Genomic DNA, 17,921 nt, shown 5'->3' with positions numbered 1-17,921 from the left:
GCTTTAAATCTGATTTTTGCCTGGTTACCTCATTTACCTATAACTATCTATCCATCTTTTTCCCCACTGATTTATTTTACCTATTTTACATTGAGCTCTTTGTTTTTTTTTATTGAAGTATAATCAGTTATAGTGTGTCAGTTTCTGGTGCACAGCATGATGTCCCAGTTCGTTTCATATTCGTTTTCATATTCTTTTTCATTAAAGGTTATGACAAAAATAATGAATATAGTTCTCTGTGCTATATAGAAGAAATTTATTTTTTATCTACTTTTATAATATAGAGGTTAACTTAAGCTCTTAATAGGGTATATATATATGTTCACGCACCAGTACCACACTGTTTTAATTATGGCAGGTTTTTTTTTTTAGCTATGTTTATTGACCTCAAGGAGGAAGCCTCTTTGTGGTTTCTTGTGAATAAGATCTTGTAAGATCTTGTCAGGTTATTTATATCTCTAGTTTGTTTAAAAAAAAAAGTGACCAAATTCTTTTATTTACTCTAGCAATGTTTCAGTTGATTCTTTTAGGTTTTTCTCAAGAAGTTATTAGATCTTCTGAAATAAGGATAATCCAGTTGTCATCTTCCCAGTTTAAGTATCTTGTATTTCTGTTTTGTGTCATGGTGGCAGGAATAAGTGATGAGCAAACTAGATTTCCTTGTTTCGGTCTTAATTTAATGGGCTGATATGATGAAATAAATTTGGTGGATTATCAGTCTTTTCTGAGCCCTTGGGATTCACTCTTCCTTCAGCAAAGCTCCCTGGCCTGGGGCTTTGTGTTCTTTGAGGTATGTTTTTGATGACAACTAGAATATCTTCCTTGGTCTATTTTGGAAACATATTCTTGAGTCATCTTTTTTGTCCCCCAATATTTTATTATGGAGAGTTTCAAAGGAACAGTGCATCAGTGGTATGTGACAATACAGGACATTCTAACACGTGTTGCTGGAGTCCTAGAAACAGATGGTGGAGAGAACAGAAAGCTTTTGCGGAAACAGTGGGTAAAAATTAGAGAGTTGATCAGTTGCAAAGGGGAGAAAGCAACAAACGTGACGGATGATAGAAATGTTTTATAGTGTGATTGTGGTGGCTGTTATACACCTTTATACATGTAAAACCCACTCACTGAATTGTACTTAAGACTGGTTAACTTTATTGTATGTAAGTTTTACCTCCATGAAAATGATGGTTTCCTCCTTCCCCCTCAAAGTTTTAAACAAAGAGCAGAGTTGAAAGACTTTAACAGGAATGCCTGTATGCCCACCCGATTAACTTTCCATTGCTGCATAAGAAATTACCATGAACTTAGTGGCTTTAAACAACACACATTAATTATCTGTGAGATAGATAGATGTCTGTGGGTCAGGAGTCTGTTGAGGCATGGCCGGGCTCTGTGCTCAGAGTCTCACCAGGCTTTAGTCATGATGTGGCCAGGCCTTTAGTCTCATCTGAGGCTTGCGATCTTCTTGCAGGCTCATGTGGTTGTTGGCATAATTCATCTCCTTATGGTTATGGGAGTGAGGGCCTAGTTTCTTAATAGCTCTCAGCCAAGGGGTGCTCAGCTCCTAGCGGCCACTCACTTTTCCTTGCCATGTGACCTTCTCACAATGGAACAGCATCATCCGTTAAAGCCAGTAGGGAGTCTCTTTCTCCATAGTGAGTTAAGACAGAGTCTTATGTTATATAGCACGGTCATAGAATTGACATCCTCTTTTGTGCCAGTCTCAGTCTCTGTCAATAACCAGTGTTATCGCTTCTCGGCCTTTTGGCTAAGATCAAGTGTAGTATCTGTTCTTATCAGTTTAATAACCAGTGTTGTTGTGGTTGTACTGGCCCTTGTGGTTCGTATTATGATTGCAGGATTCACTCAGCAATCACTGTCAGGGAACTTTGGAGAAAAAAAAACCAAAACAGAGGCTCATTACTTGCAAGACCTGGAAATGACATGGCACACCTGGGGCCACACAGCGAGGTTGCAGTAGATGGGTAGGGGGTGGTTAGGGGCGAGGAGAAGCAAGGGAAGAGAAAAAAAACAAGTGACCCAAAGAGTCAGTTATCAGAATCAACTAAGATCTCTAAAACAAAGGAGGCGGCAGTGGCCTGATTCTTTATCTCCTCACACGTCTGGCAGCATGTATATTGGAGATAGCCGGCTTTGAAAGGGATGCCCCTTTGAGTTGGACGCCTCTGTGATCCAAGTGGAGTCAGGCACTTGCATCATAAAAAAGAAAATAAAACTGCTGTCAGGGTTTATACACTCTGCCACCTTTGCCATAGTCTGTCGGTTAGAAGCCAGTCACTGCTTCTGCCCACACTCAAGGGAAGGGGATTATATAAGAGCTTGACTCACTGGGAGTCACCTTAGGGTGTGTCACACCCCACCCCCAGGCTTCTACCATCAGCCTTTCACTGTTCAGGCAGACCTTTTGTTTTGTTTTGTTTTGTTTTTTCAGGCAGACCTCATTTTATCGCACTTTGCTTTATTGCACTTTGCAGATGTGTTTTTTACAGATTGAAGTTTTATGGCAGCCCTGTATCCGGTACATCTATCGGTGCCATTTTTCCAACAACATTTGTTCTCTTAGTGTCTCTGGGTCATGTTTTGGTAATTCTTGCAATAGTTCAAACTTTTTCGTTATTATTGTTACATTTGTTTGGTGATCTGCAGTCAGATAAGTTGATGTTACTACTACCACTCGCTGAAGTCTCAGGTGATGCTTAGCATGTTTTAGTAATAAAGAACTTTTTAATTAAGGTATGTACTTTTTTTTTAGACAAAATGCTATTGCACACTGAATAGTGTATAGTGTAAACATAACTTTTGTATGCACTGGGAAACCAAAAAACTAGTGTGACTCACTTTATTGCAATGATCTGGAACCAGACCCACAATATCTCCAAGGTACGCCTGTAGTTCCTGCTTTATCATTTCCTATCCATCTCTTCACCCCTGAGTCATCTTGATAGTTTATTTTATTCAAAATTTATTTGTTCATCAGGATAAGTCATTCGTACATAATAGAGTAATATCCATGCAGTTATATCGCAGTATTAGCCATTATTACCCCTTTTCCCATCCTTTGATATTGTGGGAGTTTTTTTAAATTAGATTTGTGAGAGATTGATCACTCATTGAATTTTTCCCTGGAGAACCAGATCTCAGACTGTATCCATTCTGTTGTTTTTCTATTTTCTCATTTATTTACTCTAGTAATGTTTTAATTGATTCTCCTAGGTTTTTCTCAAGGAGCTATTAGATCTTCTTCTTCTTCTTCTTCTTCTTTTTTTTTGGCGGGGGGGTAATTAGGTTTATTTATTTATTTTTAGTCGAGGTACTGGGGATTGAATCCAGGACCTTGTGCATGCTAGCCATGTGCTCAACCACTGAGCTATGCCCTCCCTTATTAGATCTTAATTTAGGGTTTAATTTTCTATTCCTGCTTTTTATCTGTTTTTGATTATACATACTCCCCTTTATTTTTAATCCTTTTGTATCATGTCTTTAGATGAAAGCAGCATATCTTTGATTTATTTTTTTAGCCTGAGAGATCTTTTTGTTTAGAGATCAAAATTGATTTACATTTATCGTTGTAATTGCTGTTTTTTCAATAACTTGCAGTTTTCTCTTTATCCCAATTTTTTGTTTTTCTATATAAACATCATCTCTGCTGCGATTTGAAAGACAGGCAGTATTTTTATTCCAGTAGTCATTACTGTAAAGCTTCTCAAAAACATTCTTAAGCAGAATGCTCATAAATAAAGGAATAACTAAAATAAAACTTAGCAAAATTAGTAATGGAAATAATTCTTGACTCTCTTGGGAATGTTGAAGGTGTGTTATTTCCATTTGTTTCCTTTCTGCTTGTTTTTTCCTTACTGTAATTGGGTAGATTATAGTGTCATGGTTTATTTTTTATCTGTCTTATCTCTTCTTCAGAACTGGTGAACTCTTTCAAAAGAGTAAGCAGTTTTTTAACTCACTTTATAGTTCACTTAACCCATTTCCATCAGTTGTGGCTGTTGGGAGTTATGGGAAGTCTCTCGCCCCGATTTCTTTTTCACACAAACAGCAGCTCCCCATTTAGCGGCCTGGAGTCTGCCCTCCAGGGACATGGCTACGGCTTGAGCATTTGGTTTTGCAGAGAAGCCCTGGCAGTCCTGACTTTTTTTCCCCTTTGAAGTTAATCTGATGGTTTTCCTAGATACTCTGGATTCCCTTCTTTATCCTTCAAGTTTGGTAACTATTCTGATGTCTATGATCTATTAGTCATCTTTCTGTGTTTATCTTTTTTCTTTCCTTCTGTGGTGGTAAACAGCCTTCTATGTCAACACTGGGATTTATTTTTCTTAGCCCCGAAACACAATTTACTGCTTTATTTTTCCTTTTTAAAAAATAACAGCTTTATCGAGATATAATTCACTGACCATACGGTTCACCTAAGCTGTATAATTCAGTCTTTTTAGTATATTCACAGAGTAATGCAGCCATCGCCACAATCAATTTTAGAACATTTAATTTCCAAAAGCAACCCTGTACCCATCTCCCCGTTTCCTTCCAACCCCTCCCCCAGCCCTAGGTGATCACTAATCTACTTTCTGTCACTATACGTTGACCTGTTCTGGACATTTCATATAAATGGAGTCATACGATGTTGTGTGGTCTTTTGTGACTGGTTTCTTTTGTTTAGCTGTTTTTTTCAGGGTTCATCCCTGTGGTAGGATGCATCCATATTTCATTCCTCTGTATTATTGAATAATATTCTATCACATGGATATACCACATGTTATTTATCCATCCATCAGTTGATGGGCATTTGAGTGGTTTCCAGTTTTTGGCTTTAAGAACGATGTTGCTATGAACATCAGTATACATGTTTTCGTTTCTCCTGGGTAGATACCCAGGAGTAGAATTGCTGGGTCATATGGGCACTCTGTGTTTAACCTTATGAGAAACAGTCAGGCTGTTTTCCAAAGTGGCTGCTCCATTTTACATTCCCAGCAGCAGTATATGAGGGTTCTGATGACTCCACATCCTTGTCAGCATTTGTCATTATCTTTTTTTCTCATAGTGACCCAGACTAGAACACAATTCAGCCAAGTTCTCTCCTGCTTTATGATAAATATTGCCTTTTCTCTAGTGTCCAATAGCATGCACTTCATTTCTTTCTGAGGCCTTGCCAGAGGCACCTTTAACATTTTATATTTCTAGCATCATTTTTTTTTTTAAATTTTTTTCCTTCAGTTTAATTGAGATACAACTGACATGTAGCACTGTATACTTTTTGGGAGGGTGTGTGATTAGGTTTTATTTTAACATTTTTTATTGATTTATAATCATTTTACAATGTGTCAAATTCCAGTGTTCAGCACAATTTTTCAGTCATTCATGGACATATACACACTCATTGTCACATTTTTTTCTCTGTGATTTATCATAACATTTTGTGTATATTTCCCTGTGCTATACAGTGTAATCTTGTTTATCTAGTCTACAATTTTGAAATCCCAGTCTATCCCTTCCCACCCTCCACCCCCCTGGTAACCACAAGTCTGTATTCTCTGTCCATGAGTCTGTTTCTGTCCTGTATTTATGCTTTGTTTTTGTTTGTTTGTTTGTTTTTGTTTTTGTTTTTTAGATTCCACATATGAGCGATCTCGTATGGTATTTTTCTTTCTCTTTCTGGCTTACTTCACTTAGAATGACATTCTCTAGGAGCATCCATGTTGCTGCAAATGGCATTATGTTGTCAGTTTTTATGGCTGAGTAGTATTCCATTGTATAAATATACCACATCTTCTTTATCCAGTCACCTGTTGATGGACATTTAGGCTGTTTCCATGTTTTGGCTATTGTAAATAGTGCTGCTATGAACATTGGTTATGTATTTTTTAATGGAGGTACTGGGATTGAATCCAGGACCTCATGCTTGCTAGGCACACACTCTACCACTGAGCTGTACCTTCCCTCTTCTAGTGACATCCTATTCATGAAGATATATGTGTTCCCTAAGACAAGAGAAGCTTTCTCTACTGTCCTTCGTTTCCTTCTGAGCCATCACCAGAATCACTTTTAATGCCCGTGTTTTTACCAACTTCCTGGTGGTTGCCAGCATTCCTTAGCAGGCCTTGGCTTACAGTGCATTACTACAATCCATGTCTCCGTTGCCACATGGCCCTCTTACAAGGACACCAATCATTGAACTGGGGTCTACTCTGAAGACCTCACCTACCTGATTACATCTGCAAAGACCTGATTTCCAAATGGCCACATTCACAGGTCCCAGGGGTTAGGACTTCAGCGTATCTTTTTGGGGGGACACATTCAACTCACAGCAGGAAGTTTGTGTTTTCCTAGGAATTTTCCTGTTTCATCTGTTACCTTATTTGATGGCATGTAATTGTTCATAGTAGTCCCTTTTACTTCTGTAAGCTTCATAGTGATACCCCTCTTTCATTCCTGGTTTTAAATAATTTGGGCTTCCTTTTTGCCTGTCAGTCTAGGAAGAGGTTTGTGAATTCTGTTAATCCTTTCAGAGAAGCAGCTTTTGATTTCGTTGCTGTTCTCTATTTTCTGTTTCCTATTTCATTCATTTCTGTTCTAATTTGTATTATTTCCTTACTTCTGCTCGCCTGGGATTTAGTTTGCTCTGTTCCCAGTATCTTCAGGTGGAGGATTAAATTGTTGTTCTGAGGTTTTTCTTTTTTGATATAGGTATTTACAGGTACAAATTTTCTTCTCTGTCTTGCCTTTTTCATAGACAACTTTGCCCCCAAGGCTTTGTCTAGGGAAAAAAAAACAACACTAGAACAAAGGCAGAAACCAGCAGCTTTTTATTACTGGCGTTTTATTGCTTCCTTTCTGGGCACATCCTGTGTGCTAGCGCTTGGCTTGAGCCTTTGAAGGACTGATACCAGTCAGTCCACACGTTTTCCTGGGCTCCTTTGTTTTGTTTTTAAATGGCGTCTGTAGAAGAGGGAGGGTATAGCTCAGTGGTAGGGCGTGAGCTTAGCATGCACGAGGTCCTGGGTTCAATCCCCAGTACCTCCAATAAAATAAACAAACAAATAAACCTAATTACCTCCCCTCACCCCCCCAAAAATGGCATTTGTATAAGGTTCTCTGTGCTGCGAGTGTGTGTCCTTAATGACACCAGTGAAATCTTGCTTATAGCTTGTACAGTAACCCATACTCAGAAGCAATATTTCCGCAGCACAGAAAACAAAAAGACACATTAGGAAAGACACATAATTAACATTTCTGTGTTTATTTTTATGGCATAAACAGGATGGATGGATGATGAGCGGGTGGGAAAGACTGTTGTGATAGCTTTTTCCAAATGCAGCGGCACCTGCTTAGCGTTCCCAGAGCAGGCGCTCTTCCCAGCTGGGTTCCAAGCTTCAGGCTGAGAGTGTGCCCCTGCCCCCAGCCCAAGAAGTGCCCTCCCCCCAACACAGGGCTGATCCCCTGGCCTGGAATGGGCGGGGTGAAGACTGTGGTGTCTCCTTAGGGCGTCTGTGAGGAAATGACCTACGAGGAAATTCAGGATCATTATCCACTGGAATTTGCCCTGCGAGACCAGGACAAGTACCGGTACCGGTACCCCAAGGGCGAGGTAGGTGGGACTGGGGGCTTCGTCCCGGCCACCTGCTGCCTGCCTGGGAGGACCGCCTGAGACTGAGGGCCCCGTGGGCTCTGGGAGGTTGCGTGGGTAGCAGGAGGGCGTGGCCTCATGTCGGCAGCCTGGGTGTGTGTTGTCTCTCTCACTTCCTGGCCGTGGCCCAGACTGCTGTCCCCTCCTTGGGTGGTGGATGGGCAGTGCTGCACAGGGCTCCCATCTTCGAGACCCATTGGATCCCTGTTCCCCATCACTCCCATCTTTACTTTCCCCCTTCCTGGGGACATCCCAAGGTGACCCCATTCTCCCAGCAGCTCCTGACACCATTCCCAGCCCTGAATCCAGACCTAGGGATTCACCTTCCCCAGATTAGTCACGGGCATCACAAGCCACCTGCACTTATCACCTCCCCTCAAACTAGCTCCCACCTCAGCCCAGGCTCCAGGGCAGAAACAGGGTCACCTTTCATTCCTGTATCTCCCACTTCTACGAGGTGATCTGGGGCAGTGGCCAAATAAAAACAGCCCCCATAGACACACAGGTGTGTGCACACACATACGCATACACATGTGGAGGCTCTCTGCTGGATGCCAGGCTCACAGCCATCTGTGCTGTGCTGTCCTGGGAACAGTACAGTCCTGGGTAGCATTCATTTCCCCACATGTACTGTGAGACGGAGCTCAGATCTAGAACCGACCCAGATAACAGTGAAAAGAAACAAAGCAGCTGGCTGCTCAAACTTGAGAATACAGGGGGAGAAATTGGTAGGGAAATCAGTTACCAAAAGAAGCAATGTAGGATTTCCCCAGAAATATCAGGGGCCAGCACAAGTCAGTTGGTATTATTCCCAATCAAAGCCTGGGGCTAACTCAGCTCAGAGCTTGAGAACTTTTTTTTGAAGGACCTCTAGCTGTGTGCAAAGAGGGGTAAACCTCCAGGGCTGTGTCTCCTGATGAAAGGTGCAGGGGTTGGTCCAAGGGCTCCCTCATCATACCCAGGGGAGGGCTAGGGCAGGCAATCTGTGAGGGTCCTTCCTAGGGACCTCAGACATTCTGACAGGTTGCAATCTGGAAAGTTTGAGGAGATTTTACCCCCCACCCCCAAGGTTCATTCTGCACAGTCTATCTGCCGTGGGCTGGAAGGGAGAAGTGTCTCTTCCATCAGTCATCAGTTGCCAGGTGTGAATTCCAGCAGCTGAGGGTTCAGCGAAGGGCCTCGTGGGTGGGCTTGGAGGTGGCCCCTTGGGTGCAGTGTGAGCCCCAGGCCTGCCCTCTTGGTCCTACCAGGACCTGGCTCTGGGATGGGGGAGGTGATCTCCCAGAGTGGTGAGGAGTCCAGGAGCAAGGAGGCAGCCCTCTACCCAGGATGCCTCCATCCCTACCCTGGGGCTGGGCTGAGGGACGTGTGCCCCCTTGTCCTTACAGTCCTATGAGGACCTGGTCCAGCGACTCGAGCCTGTCATCATGGAGCTGGAGAGGCAAGAGAATGTGCTGGTCATCTGCCACCAGGCTGTGATGCGCTGCCTCCTGGCCTACTTCCTTGACAAGGCAGCAGGTGTGGGCGCTGCCCCCGCCCCTGGGGAGGTGGGGTGTGTGGGAGACAGAGCCAGCCCTGGTGCCAGCCCTCCCTGTCTGTGTCCACAGAACAGCTGCCCTACCTCAAGTGTCCACTGCACACAGTCCTGAAGCTGACCCCTGTGGCCTATGGTGAGAATGCTTCCCGCACATGATCTGGTTGTGGACTCTGGCTCTCCATGGGGTTCTGTGATTTTGCAAGCCCCTCCCTTGAAAATTCTTTTAGCAACTCATTCCCCCCCACCACCCTACGAGCTTTCCCCATCTCCTTTTTATTTTTTTTTGCTTTAATCCCCATGGCCACAGGAAGCCTCCCCCTTCCTTAATCATCACTCACTGCATGAGGGGCTTTTCTATGGGTTTTCCCAAAACCCCCACAAAGTCCCACAGCTCCCAGGACCTGGGCCTTAAATATGTGTGGCTGCCTTGGACTCTGCCAGCAGAGATCTCAGGCAGCTTCCTAGCTCCCCTGTCACTGGACGAGGCACCCTCTCAGGAATGTGCTCTCGGGACAATGACCTCTTCAGTCATTGTCATTGCTTAGTGGCAGCTGATGTCATTCCAGTGTGTGTCAATCCCCTGGTCCCCCTGTGCACTGAGTCCCTGGCATGATGGTGACTTGGCCTCATGTGTGCGGCAGGGTTGAGTGAGGGTGGTTTGGGGGCCCCGCGGACTGCATGAATCATCCCGTGCTGAGCCAGGCTTGTGGCTCCTCAGCCTCCAGGTAGGCCACTTGTCTTCGGCGTGGCCCTGCCTGGTGCCTGGGCTCCTCACTGAGCCCATGCTGGGCAGTGACACAGAGACTCAGGCCTGACAAGTTTCCTCGTCCTTTCTCTGGGGCCCCCAGAGCTGCCTAAGGTGGGACGACTGGAGTGAGGCTGAGGTGCCTGCTCTGTCCCACAGCACCCCGAGCCTCCTCCTGAGAGAAGCATCTCCCCTCTGAGGCTCAGTGCCTTTCAGGAGGGGTACTGGATTTGCCTCTTCTCTCTGGCAGGTTGTAAAGTGGAGTCCATATTCCTGAACGTGGCGGCTGTGAACACGCACCGGGACAGACCTCAGGTAGCAGCGGGATTACCACCATGTCGGGCATCTGCCAGGGCCCGGCCCAGCTGGGGTGCCTGCTGAGTGAGCTTGAGTTCTCTATCAGGGCTGCTCCCCTGTCGGGGTGAGGCTGTGGCTGGGACAGAGGCTGGAGGCCTATGGGGGGAGGGCAGGCGAGTCCATGTCTGCACCAGCCCAGGCCTCATGAGCACCTTACACGATGCGAGCACCTTTAAAACTTACAGTGTCATGCTTTGTTGGGAAAAGGGCCACGCAGGTGCTCAGGGGATCTCTGCGCTGAGCAGAGACCTTCCTGCAGAAGGACAGTTCTCCATCTTGTGTTCCCACAGTGTCTTGTTTAAGATAGAAGCTCCTTAAAGTGTTGCCCAGAACCACTTCGTGCCCCTGTGGGGTCCCTCCACCACGTTGGTCACCCCTCCCCCTGAGGCCAAGGACAGGACTGCCTCTTCTGGGCCCCATTCCCAGGGTAATGAACTGAGAAGGCTCCCGGGGCCTCAGTCATGCCTGCTGCCACCCATGATGGGACGTCCTGGGTCTTGGGTCCCTGCTGAGGGTGCAGGCCTTGGGCCGCGTGGGCAGAGGTGTGTGGATCTGTCCTACTCCTTCCCAGGGCTGCTGCCCCTCCCCAGGTCATTGTGCAGGCCTCTTCCCCGTTTGCCCTGAGAGCCTGGTCCAGGCCCGGTCTGGCACACACAGGTCACAGGGGATGATGTCCTAACAGGTCTCTTTATGCTGAGGAAAGCCCAGAAGGTGTTGGGCCCCCAGCACTGATGGACCAATGGTGAGAGAGGCCCCGGGACCTGGCAAGCATCAGGGGCTGGCCCCTTGGTCCCCAGGGCAGGAGCCGGCCTGGCTGTGGGGTGGCTGGCAGACACTATGCCCGCCTCTGGGTGTGTGCTTCTGAGAAGCAAACTTCTGCTGGCCACAGGCTCCCAGACGGTTCTCTTTAAGGTGGGTTCTCCAGGTCCTGGGCCATCCTTGGAGGCCAGCTGTGGTGGGAAAGGGGCCTTCAGGAAGCCTGCCCCCAGTGAGAAGTGCACCTGTCCCTACAATTCCAGTGGCCTGTCCTGTGAGCCCCGGGGGTGTGGCCATGGGGGCCATGTCTTCCTCCCTGCAGACCTAGGCATTCATATTGCTCAGGGCTGTGACCCAGGTCATTGGTGACCTGCTCCGCTGGGCCACCAGGATCAGGGGTCACATAGAGCTGAGGGAAGTCTCGGCCCTTCTTCCTTATGCCTGAGCTGCCCTGAGCTCAGCAGGTTGTGGGCAGGACTGGGCTCTGCTGCTTGGTGGGGGCCTCTGCGCTGAGGTGGGGGGTGGAGTGGTTCAGGAGTTGCAGGGGGTCCTGCACCCCAGTTCTGAGAGGACAGACCAAGCTGCAGACCAGGAGATGTCCATAGGTTGCTGGGGCCGTGTCTGACACCTGTCCACTGACGCTTAGAGCCAGGAGGGGGCTCCCCGGAGCTGGCCCCCTTCCCTGCCCCCATGGTGAGGATATCCCCCAGCCCAGGTGTTCCTCCCCATCTGACCCGGACCTGAGGCAGGAGACAGGGATGGCCTGGCTCTGGGCAACACCTGACTTGCCTGCAAGGAGCAAGTGGGAGCCGGGGCTTCCTCCACCCCCTGCCTTTGTTCTGGTGTTTGTCCACACACCACATGTCAAGAGGCTGTTGATCCTTGACTATTAGGGAAGGTTGGGGTCTAGGTCCTGCGGCTGGGGCTCCTCTTGGTGAGAGTGAGTCCACAGTGATGAGAAAAGCAGGCAGCTATGTCTGTCCTTGGCGCAGGGTGAGTGTTCTGTGTTTATTTTTCTGCAGAATGTAGACATCTCGAGGCCTCCGGAGGAAGCCCTTGTCACAGTTCCTGCTCACCAGTGACTGTGTCAAGTCCACTCTGACTCCCAGATAGGTGACTTGTGCAGACAAGATCACTTCAGGCCCTCTGGTCTTTGTGACAGTCACCTCACAGAAACACCCTCAAAGCCATACGTGGCTGGTGGCACCCAGAACCCCCGCCCCAGCCCACCTGTTTCCTTATTGACAGTGACAGGGCTGTACGTGGTGCCCAACCTGCTGCTAAATATCATTCGGCCTGACTGTGTCTGCCCAGGCCGGCGAGAGGCTGCCCAGCACCTGGTCCTCTCTCACCGGCCGGGTGGGCTTTGTGAGTGTGAAACCCAACAATGTGAAACGGAAAGCACTTGCTGTGATGTTTCCACCCACCGAGGCTGAGCTGCCTGGGCGGCCCCAGGTACCTCTGCAGAGGCTCTGCGGTGGTTCCTTTCTGAGCCAGAGGCAAGGTCTTCATGGGATCCTGAGCTGCTGCTGCCTCGGGGAGCAGGAGTCAGCCCTCCCCATCCCGCCCCGCCAGGAGCCGAAGAGGTTCCTGCAGGGCAGCCGTCTCCACTGGCCAGACCCCTGGGGTCGCGCTCAGGACGGCGTTGTGCTCACTCAGCACGTGCGGACGCACAGAAACACGCAGGGAGCGGAGCGTTTGCGGTCACCCCTTCCCATATGCCTACACTGGAATACCTGTGGGAGCAGGTGGCAGCCCTCCTTGACTGCACTCCCGGGACAGCACAGGGGGAGGCCGTTGTGTGAGTTCCCATCTCAAGTGCTCAGGGGAGAGGTTGCCCTCCTGTCTTCCTCTCCCCACTGTGTCACCAGGCTACCTCGCCCGCTGCTGCCTGTGTCCACACCGGAGCGTGCACCGGCGGCAGGGACCCGAGTTTGCTGTGAAGGATTCAGAAGAGCCTGTGTGGTCCTGTAAAGCCTGTCCTGTGGGACAGAGCAGGGTAAAGGCCGGAACCCAAGCAGCCCCCAGCCAGAGGAGGGTTTTCCAGCCGCGTCCCAGCTTTTGATTCATGTGCACAGGAGCCTGATGAAAATGACCTCGGGCAGCCTGCCAGCTCTCATGCCCATGAGTTCTTTCGGGCTCAGAGAGATGGGCTGGGCAGCAGGTACTGGCTCCCTTTTGTAGCTGCGAAAATGGACTGGCCAGCAAGTTGTACAGCTGGGTGAGAAAGTGTTTGGATGCGTAGTTGGATGCCCTGCTGACCACAGGTGGTCCTTGGTGAAGCCAGGCCCCAGGATCCTGTGTCCCTGGCCTGGGCTGTTGGTCTCTTGGCCTCATGTCTGTAGCAGCGGTGGACAAACACGTGTGGAGAGGTGTCCCAGATGGGGCTGTGGCGGGATCCTCCTTCTGGACTTACCTCCTGGCAGAGCCCCAAGCCCCTCAGCCCCAGGGCCAGAGGACCAGGCACTGCCTTTGGGACATGGGGACTGCAGCCGTTGCTTCCGTGTCCCCTGGAGTTGTGACTTTTGGTCACTTGGACACGCTCACTTGTTGGCCAACAGTCCCTTTAGCCAGAGACACATACATCTATATGTCACCACCTCTCTAGGACCTCAGGCTGGCTGAGGCAAGACCAGTGAGTCCTTCTCTCTCTGTGTCCAGAGGGCAGTCAGGAGTTGCTGGGCCAGGATGTGTGACAAGGACTGGGTTGGAGCGGAAGGAAGTCTGGGGTCCCAGCAGGGGCTCACCCCGGAACCCTCTCTGCAGGGGCAGCAGCCCGCTTGGTTGGCTGCCAGGTCTTGGCTGTGATGGTCGATGTGCTCCTGTTGCAGATGTTTTCCCTGCTCCCCCTGGAATGGGTGTTGTTGGAGCTCAGCCACACAACACACTGTCCAGCCTTCTTTGCAATAAATAACTTTTTTAATAAAGAATAATCTAAGGTTGTGTCTTGTGGCTCCTAGAGATGTGGAGCAGAAACTGTCTTGCCCTGGAGTGAGCCCTGGGCCTGGCACACATGGACAGGGCCCCAGTTTTCTCTGGGCCGGCCTGGGGTGCTGGGCCCTTGCCCCCATGCAAGAGGCAGATGTAAGGAAGGATCCAGGGTCCTTGAAAATGTAGGTCCCAAATATTGGCATCCTCGAGGAGGAGAACCTGGGGCTGAGTCAAGGATGGAGGGGTCGTGCAAGGCTGTGGTTGGGGGCGTGCTGGCTGGTTCTCTGGTGTTCTTTGTCACTTCTGGGTTGGGGAAGATGGTCACAAGGGGCAGGGTATTCCTTTTCCAGTGCCTCAGAATTTTGTTGGACTTTCCACACCTTCTGCTCCGGGGCTGGACTGTTGGAAAGGTGGTTGCAGGGCTGTTCTTCCATGGACATGATGAAGTGGAGGATGGCCAGGTGCCCACGTGTGCCTCTCCCCGTGTGTCACGGCAGAGGGTGGCTGTGTCATGGTGGATGACAGGAATTCCTGGTGTCATCCCCAGGCTCAGAGTGACAGCAGCTCCAGCCGTCTTCCTGGTAGGTGAGGTTGTGGGACAGCTCACTGGTCCCTACCCTGTCTCCAGGCACAGAGTTCCTGGGGTGGATGCCTGACCTTGAAGGCTTCCCAGCCCTTTTTGAAGGTTTTGAAGATTTTAACAGCAAAGCAATAGCAGGAGTAATAAAATATAACACTCTCAGAATTTGTCTTCAGGTCCAACGTTCTACTACAACCAAGAAAGGGTGATTATATATGGTCACATTGAAGAATTTTGTAGCATTTTGAGTTGCTAGGACATGGTGGCCACCAGGTAGGATCAGAGGATATTTAGATAGAATGAAATATTTTTACAAAGGCATAGGTTTCAGCAACATTTGAATTATAGTATGATTATATATTATATATTAATAAAATATAATTATCACCTGTAAAGGGGAGTGTTGCCATGTTTGGTTTAGACCATTATTCATCCTCTGGGGCTGGGCACATTCTTGTTTGAACAAAAACTATTAAAAGTGAAAAATGACTTTGTGGTAGACCAGAAATGGTGCCTGCCAAACCCTGGCTCAGAGCCACAGGGCTCTCTGGGAAGGGCTGTGAGGAAAGTGCCTGCGGCGTGGGTCAGTGCTGGGCTGATGGGCCCTGCCCACAGCCTGCCGCCCACACCCTTTCCAGCCCTGGGCTTTCTGGGTATCATTGGGTATTGCTTTGACCCTGTGCAGAGTTCCCATATCCAGTCTGGCCGTCACATGCTATATGTAAAGATCCCAGCAGAGAATAGTCATTCTTATCATCCTAGGTATTTGAAGAGCAGCTGATAAAAGAGCTGTTCACAGAGCTGTGGGTAGGTTTGGGCAGCAGCACCTGGGGCCAGCCTCTGTGGGAGCCCCTTCCACCCCCTAGGCCTTGTCAACCGAGAAAACACCGGAAAAGTTGTGTTAAGCTTTATTCAGGATCTTACTGAGGGTTCTTGCCTGACGGCTTATTGAGGAATTGCTCTGAAGAGGTAATGCTAATATATTACAATGAATGTATAATGAAGTTCAAGGTCTACTGGGGTATACAGTTTTTTTGCTGGTAAAAAAAAAAATCCCCAAAACATGTAGCCAAACATGTAAAGATTACTGCTAATCACAAAGAAGAGATATCTCAAGTTAAGGGTTTTAGCACTTGTTTTTCTATGTATGGGAAGATGCAAGGACCTGAGTTCATTGAAATTATTCCTTAGATACGCATCTTAACTATCTGGGACCCCATCCAAAGCACAGAATGCTTCCTCTTTTTCTCCATCTTGAACTCCCCTCACAGCACCCCATCATCGGTGGGTGGCTGCTGTGGCTGCTGGTCTGATTCTTGTAGAACTGAGGTGGCGGGCAGCATTCTTTGTTTATAGTGATACAGGAAAATGGGGCAAGAGAGGATGGCCACGTCCCAGATCTCAGTTGAGTCCCTGGGATGCACCTCGCCAAGTGAGGGTCCTTGGCTTCATGCAGGAAAGAATTCAAGAGTGAGCCATAGTTGAGTGAAAAAAGATTTATTCAGAGAGAGGTACACTCCATAGACAAGAGTGCAGGCCTTCTCAGGAGGCAAGAGAAAGGCCATAAGGTGTGGGGTTGGGTGTTTAGTTTAAAGTTAAAGTAGATATACATTCCATAGACAGAGTGTGTACCTTCTCCGTAGGTGAGGGAGTGAGAGCTGTGAGTCCCGCTGTTGCTAGTTTTTATGGGCTCTGTTGCTTTATATACTAACAAATGGGAGGGTTATTCCAACTACTGTGGGGAAAGGGTGGGGATGCCCAAGAATTGGGCCACGGCTCACTTTTTGACCTTTTATGGCCAGCCTCAGAACTGTCATGGTGCCTGTGCGTGTGTCATTCATCATGCTAATATATTACAATGAATGTATAATGAAGTTCAAGGTCTACTGGAAATCAAATCTCCCGCCATCTTGGGCCTCAGGGTCTACTGGGAGTTGAATTCTCTGCCATCTTGGTGCTAATTGCTGTGTCATTCCTTGCATGGCTGTGCCCTGCTTTCTTCCTGTCTTTAAGTCCTCAGGGCAAAGATGGTAGTGGGTGGGTATAGAATGGATAGATGTACCAAGAGGGCTGGTAGGGAGGGCAGGTCAGGGTCCACTGTGCTTGGGGACTGGTGGGTGGTGAGTATATGAGCAGTGGGGAGGGCCAGAGTAGAGGTGTGGGTGGGAGGGATGGAAGCTGACAGACAGATGGTCCAGGACTCCAGCAGGCAGTGTGAGGCAGAAATGCAGAGGGAGAGGGTGAGGACAGAGAGGGCCCTGAGGTGTAACCGACCCTGGACAGGGAGAGGTGTTGGACGAGGTGTTGAAACTGAGCAGCACCCTGTGGGGTCCTCCTGCATATGAGAGCCTTTCTGTGTCCCTTGTTTCTTGTTTGTAGGAAAAAAGGCTTCAACCTCCTTGAACTTCTCTGAGGATCAAAGTGCAGATTCAAATAGTTGCTAATCAGAAAAGTGAGGGAATGTAGAAACCAAGGAGGAGCAATCAAGAAACAACAGTGCAGAGGGCAGATATAGCTTAGTGGTAGAATACATGCTTAGCATGCATGAGGTCCTGGGTTCAAATCCCCAGTAGCTCCAATAAAAATAAGTAAATGTAATTTACCTTTCCCCCTAAAGAAACAATAGTGCAGTGTTATAGCTCCTCCTCAAGCAATTTAGGTAAAAATGTATCTTTGAGCTCCATAGAGACTAAGCCCCACCACATCCAGGTGCCGGGAGGGAATGACGATGTTGAATTTTCCTCTGCTCAAGTCCCTCCATGAATATACATGTTCCCTTAGCTTAAAATTTCCCCAACTTTGCTGTTCAGGGGAGACATTTCCAGAAGTATCTCCAGTGTTCTGCTTATTTGCTGCAAGTAATAATAAAGCCTTCCTTCTCCCGATCTTTGACTTGGTTAGCTCTTTTGGTTCGACATGCCGGCCAAGAGGCAAACTCAGTTTTCTGGTAACAGTGTGAGCCGTTTGGGGTAGGCTGGATGGGGAAGGCGCAGAAATTAAGGTAGGATCTGCCTCCAAGCAGGAGGGGAGGGCACCTGCAGGAATTAAAAGGGGGTGGGGAGGGGCCTGATAAAGATTGTCTGAGGGGGCGGGGCCAAGCGCCTCAGGCCCCTCACCTGTGCTTGGCATTCTTTTGCTAAGCTATTCCAGCTGGTCTGGGCCCTTAAATAACCTGTCCTTGCATGGACATGGTCCTCCTTAATCTTGTTGAAACCCCCGTGTCTGGCACAGGAGAAGCAGATTTCTTTAGGCAACTTGTGGAAGTGACTGTTTACAGCTTTGCAGGTCCTGTCCACAGGGCCTCCCTTCCCCCAGATGAGCACATGCCTATTGGATGCAAGACTATGATTTCCAAGCCATG

At 48.3% G+C, this 17,921-nt stretch overlaps 1 protein-coding gene and 1 pseudogene across 2 annotated transcripts in view; both read left to right on the top strand.

The window, feature by feature from the left end:
• PFKFB4 (6-phosphofructo-2-kinase/fructose-2,6-biphosphatase 4) overlaps nucleotides 1-13,988 on the top strand; it is a 33,573-nt gene extending 19,585 nt beyond the window's left edge. For both annotated transcript variants that reach the window (XM_006196269.4, XM_031686588.2), the window contains exons 10-14: nucleotides 7,511-7,615; nucleotides 9,043-9,172; nucleotides 9,262-9,324; nucleotides 10,187-10,251; nucleotides 12,072-13,988. In XM_006196269.4, the coding sequence (XP_006196331.1) occupies nucleotides 7,511-7,615; nucleotides 9,043-9,172; nucleotides 9,262-9,324; nucleotides 10,187-10,251; nucleotides 12,072-12,131 (423 nt within the window). In that variant the 3' untranslated portion in view covers nucleotides 12,132-13,988. The remainder of the gene's footprint in view (nucleotides 1-7,510; nucleotides 7,616-9,042; nucleotides 9,173-9,261; nucleotides 9,325-10,186; nucleotides 10,252-12,071) is intronic.
• LOC116284040 (U2 spliceosomal RNA) lies at nucleotides 1,752-1,881 on the top strand (annotated as a pseudogene).
• Nucleotides 13,989-17,921: the final 3,933 nt, after the last annotated feature.

This window comes from Vicugna pacos, chromosome 17 (genome assembly GCF_048564905.1).
Source record: "Vicugna pacos chromosome 17, VicPac4, whole genome shotgun sequence".
NCBI lineage: Eukaryota > Metazoa > Chordata > Mammalia > Artiodactyla > Camelidae > Vicugna > Vicugna pacos.
This window is presented reverse-complemented; position numbering and strand designations above follow the sequence as displayed.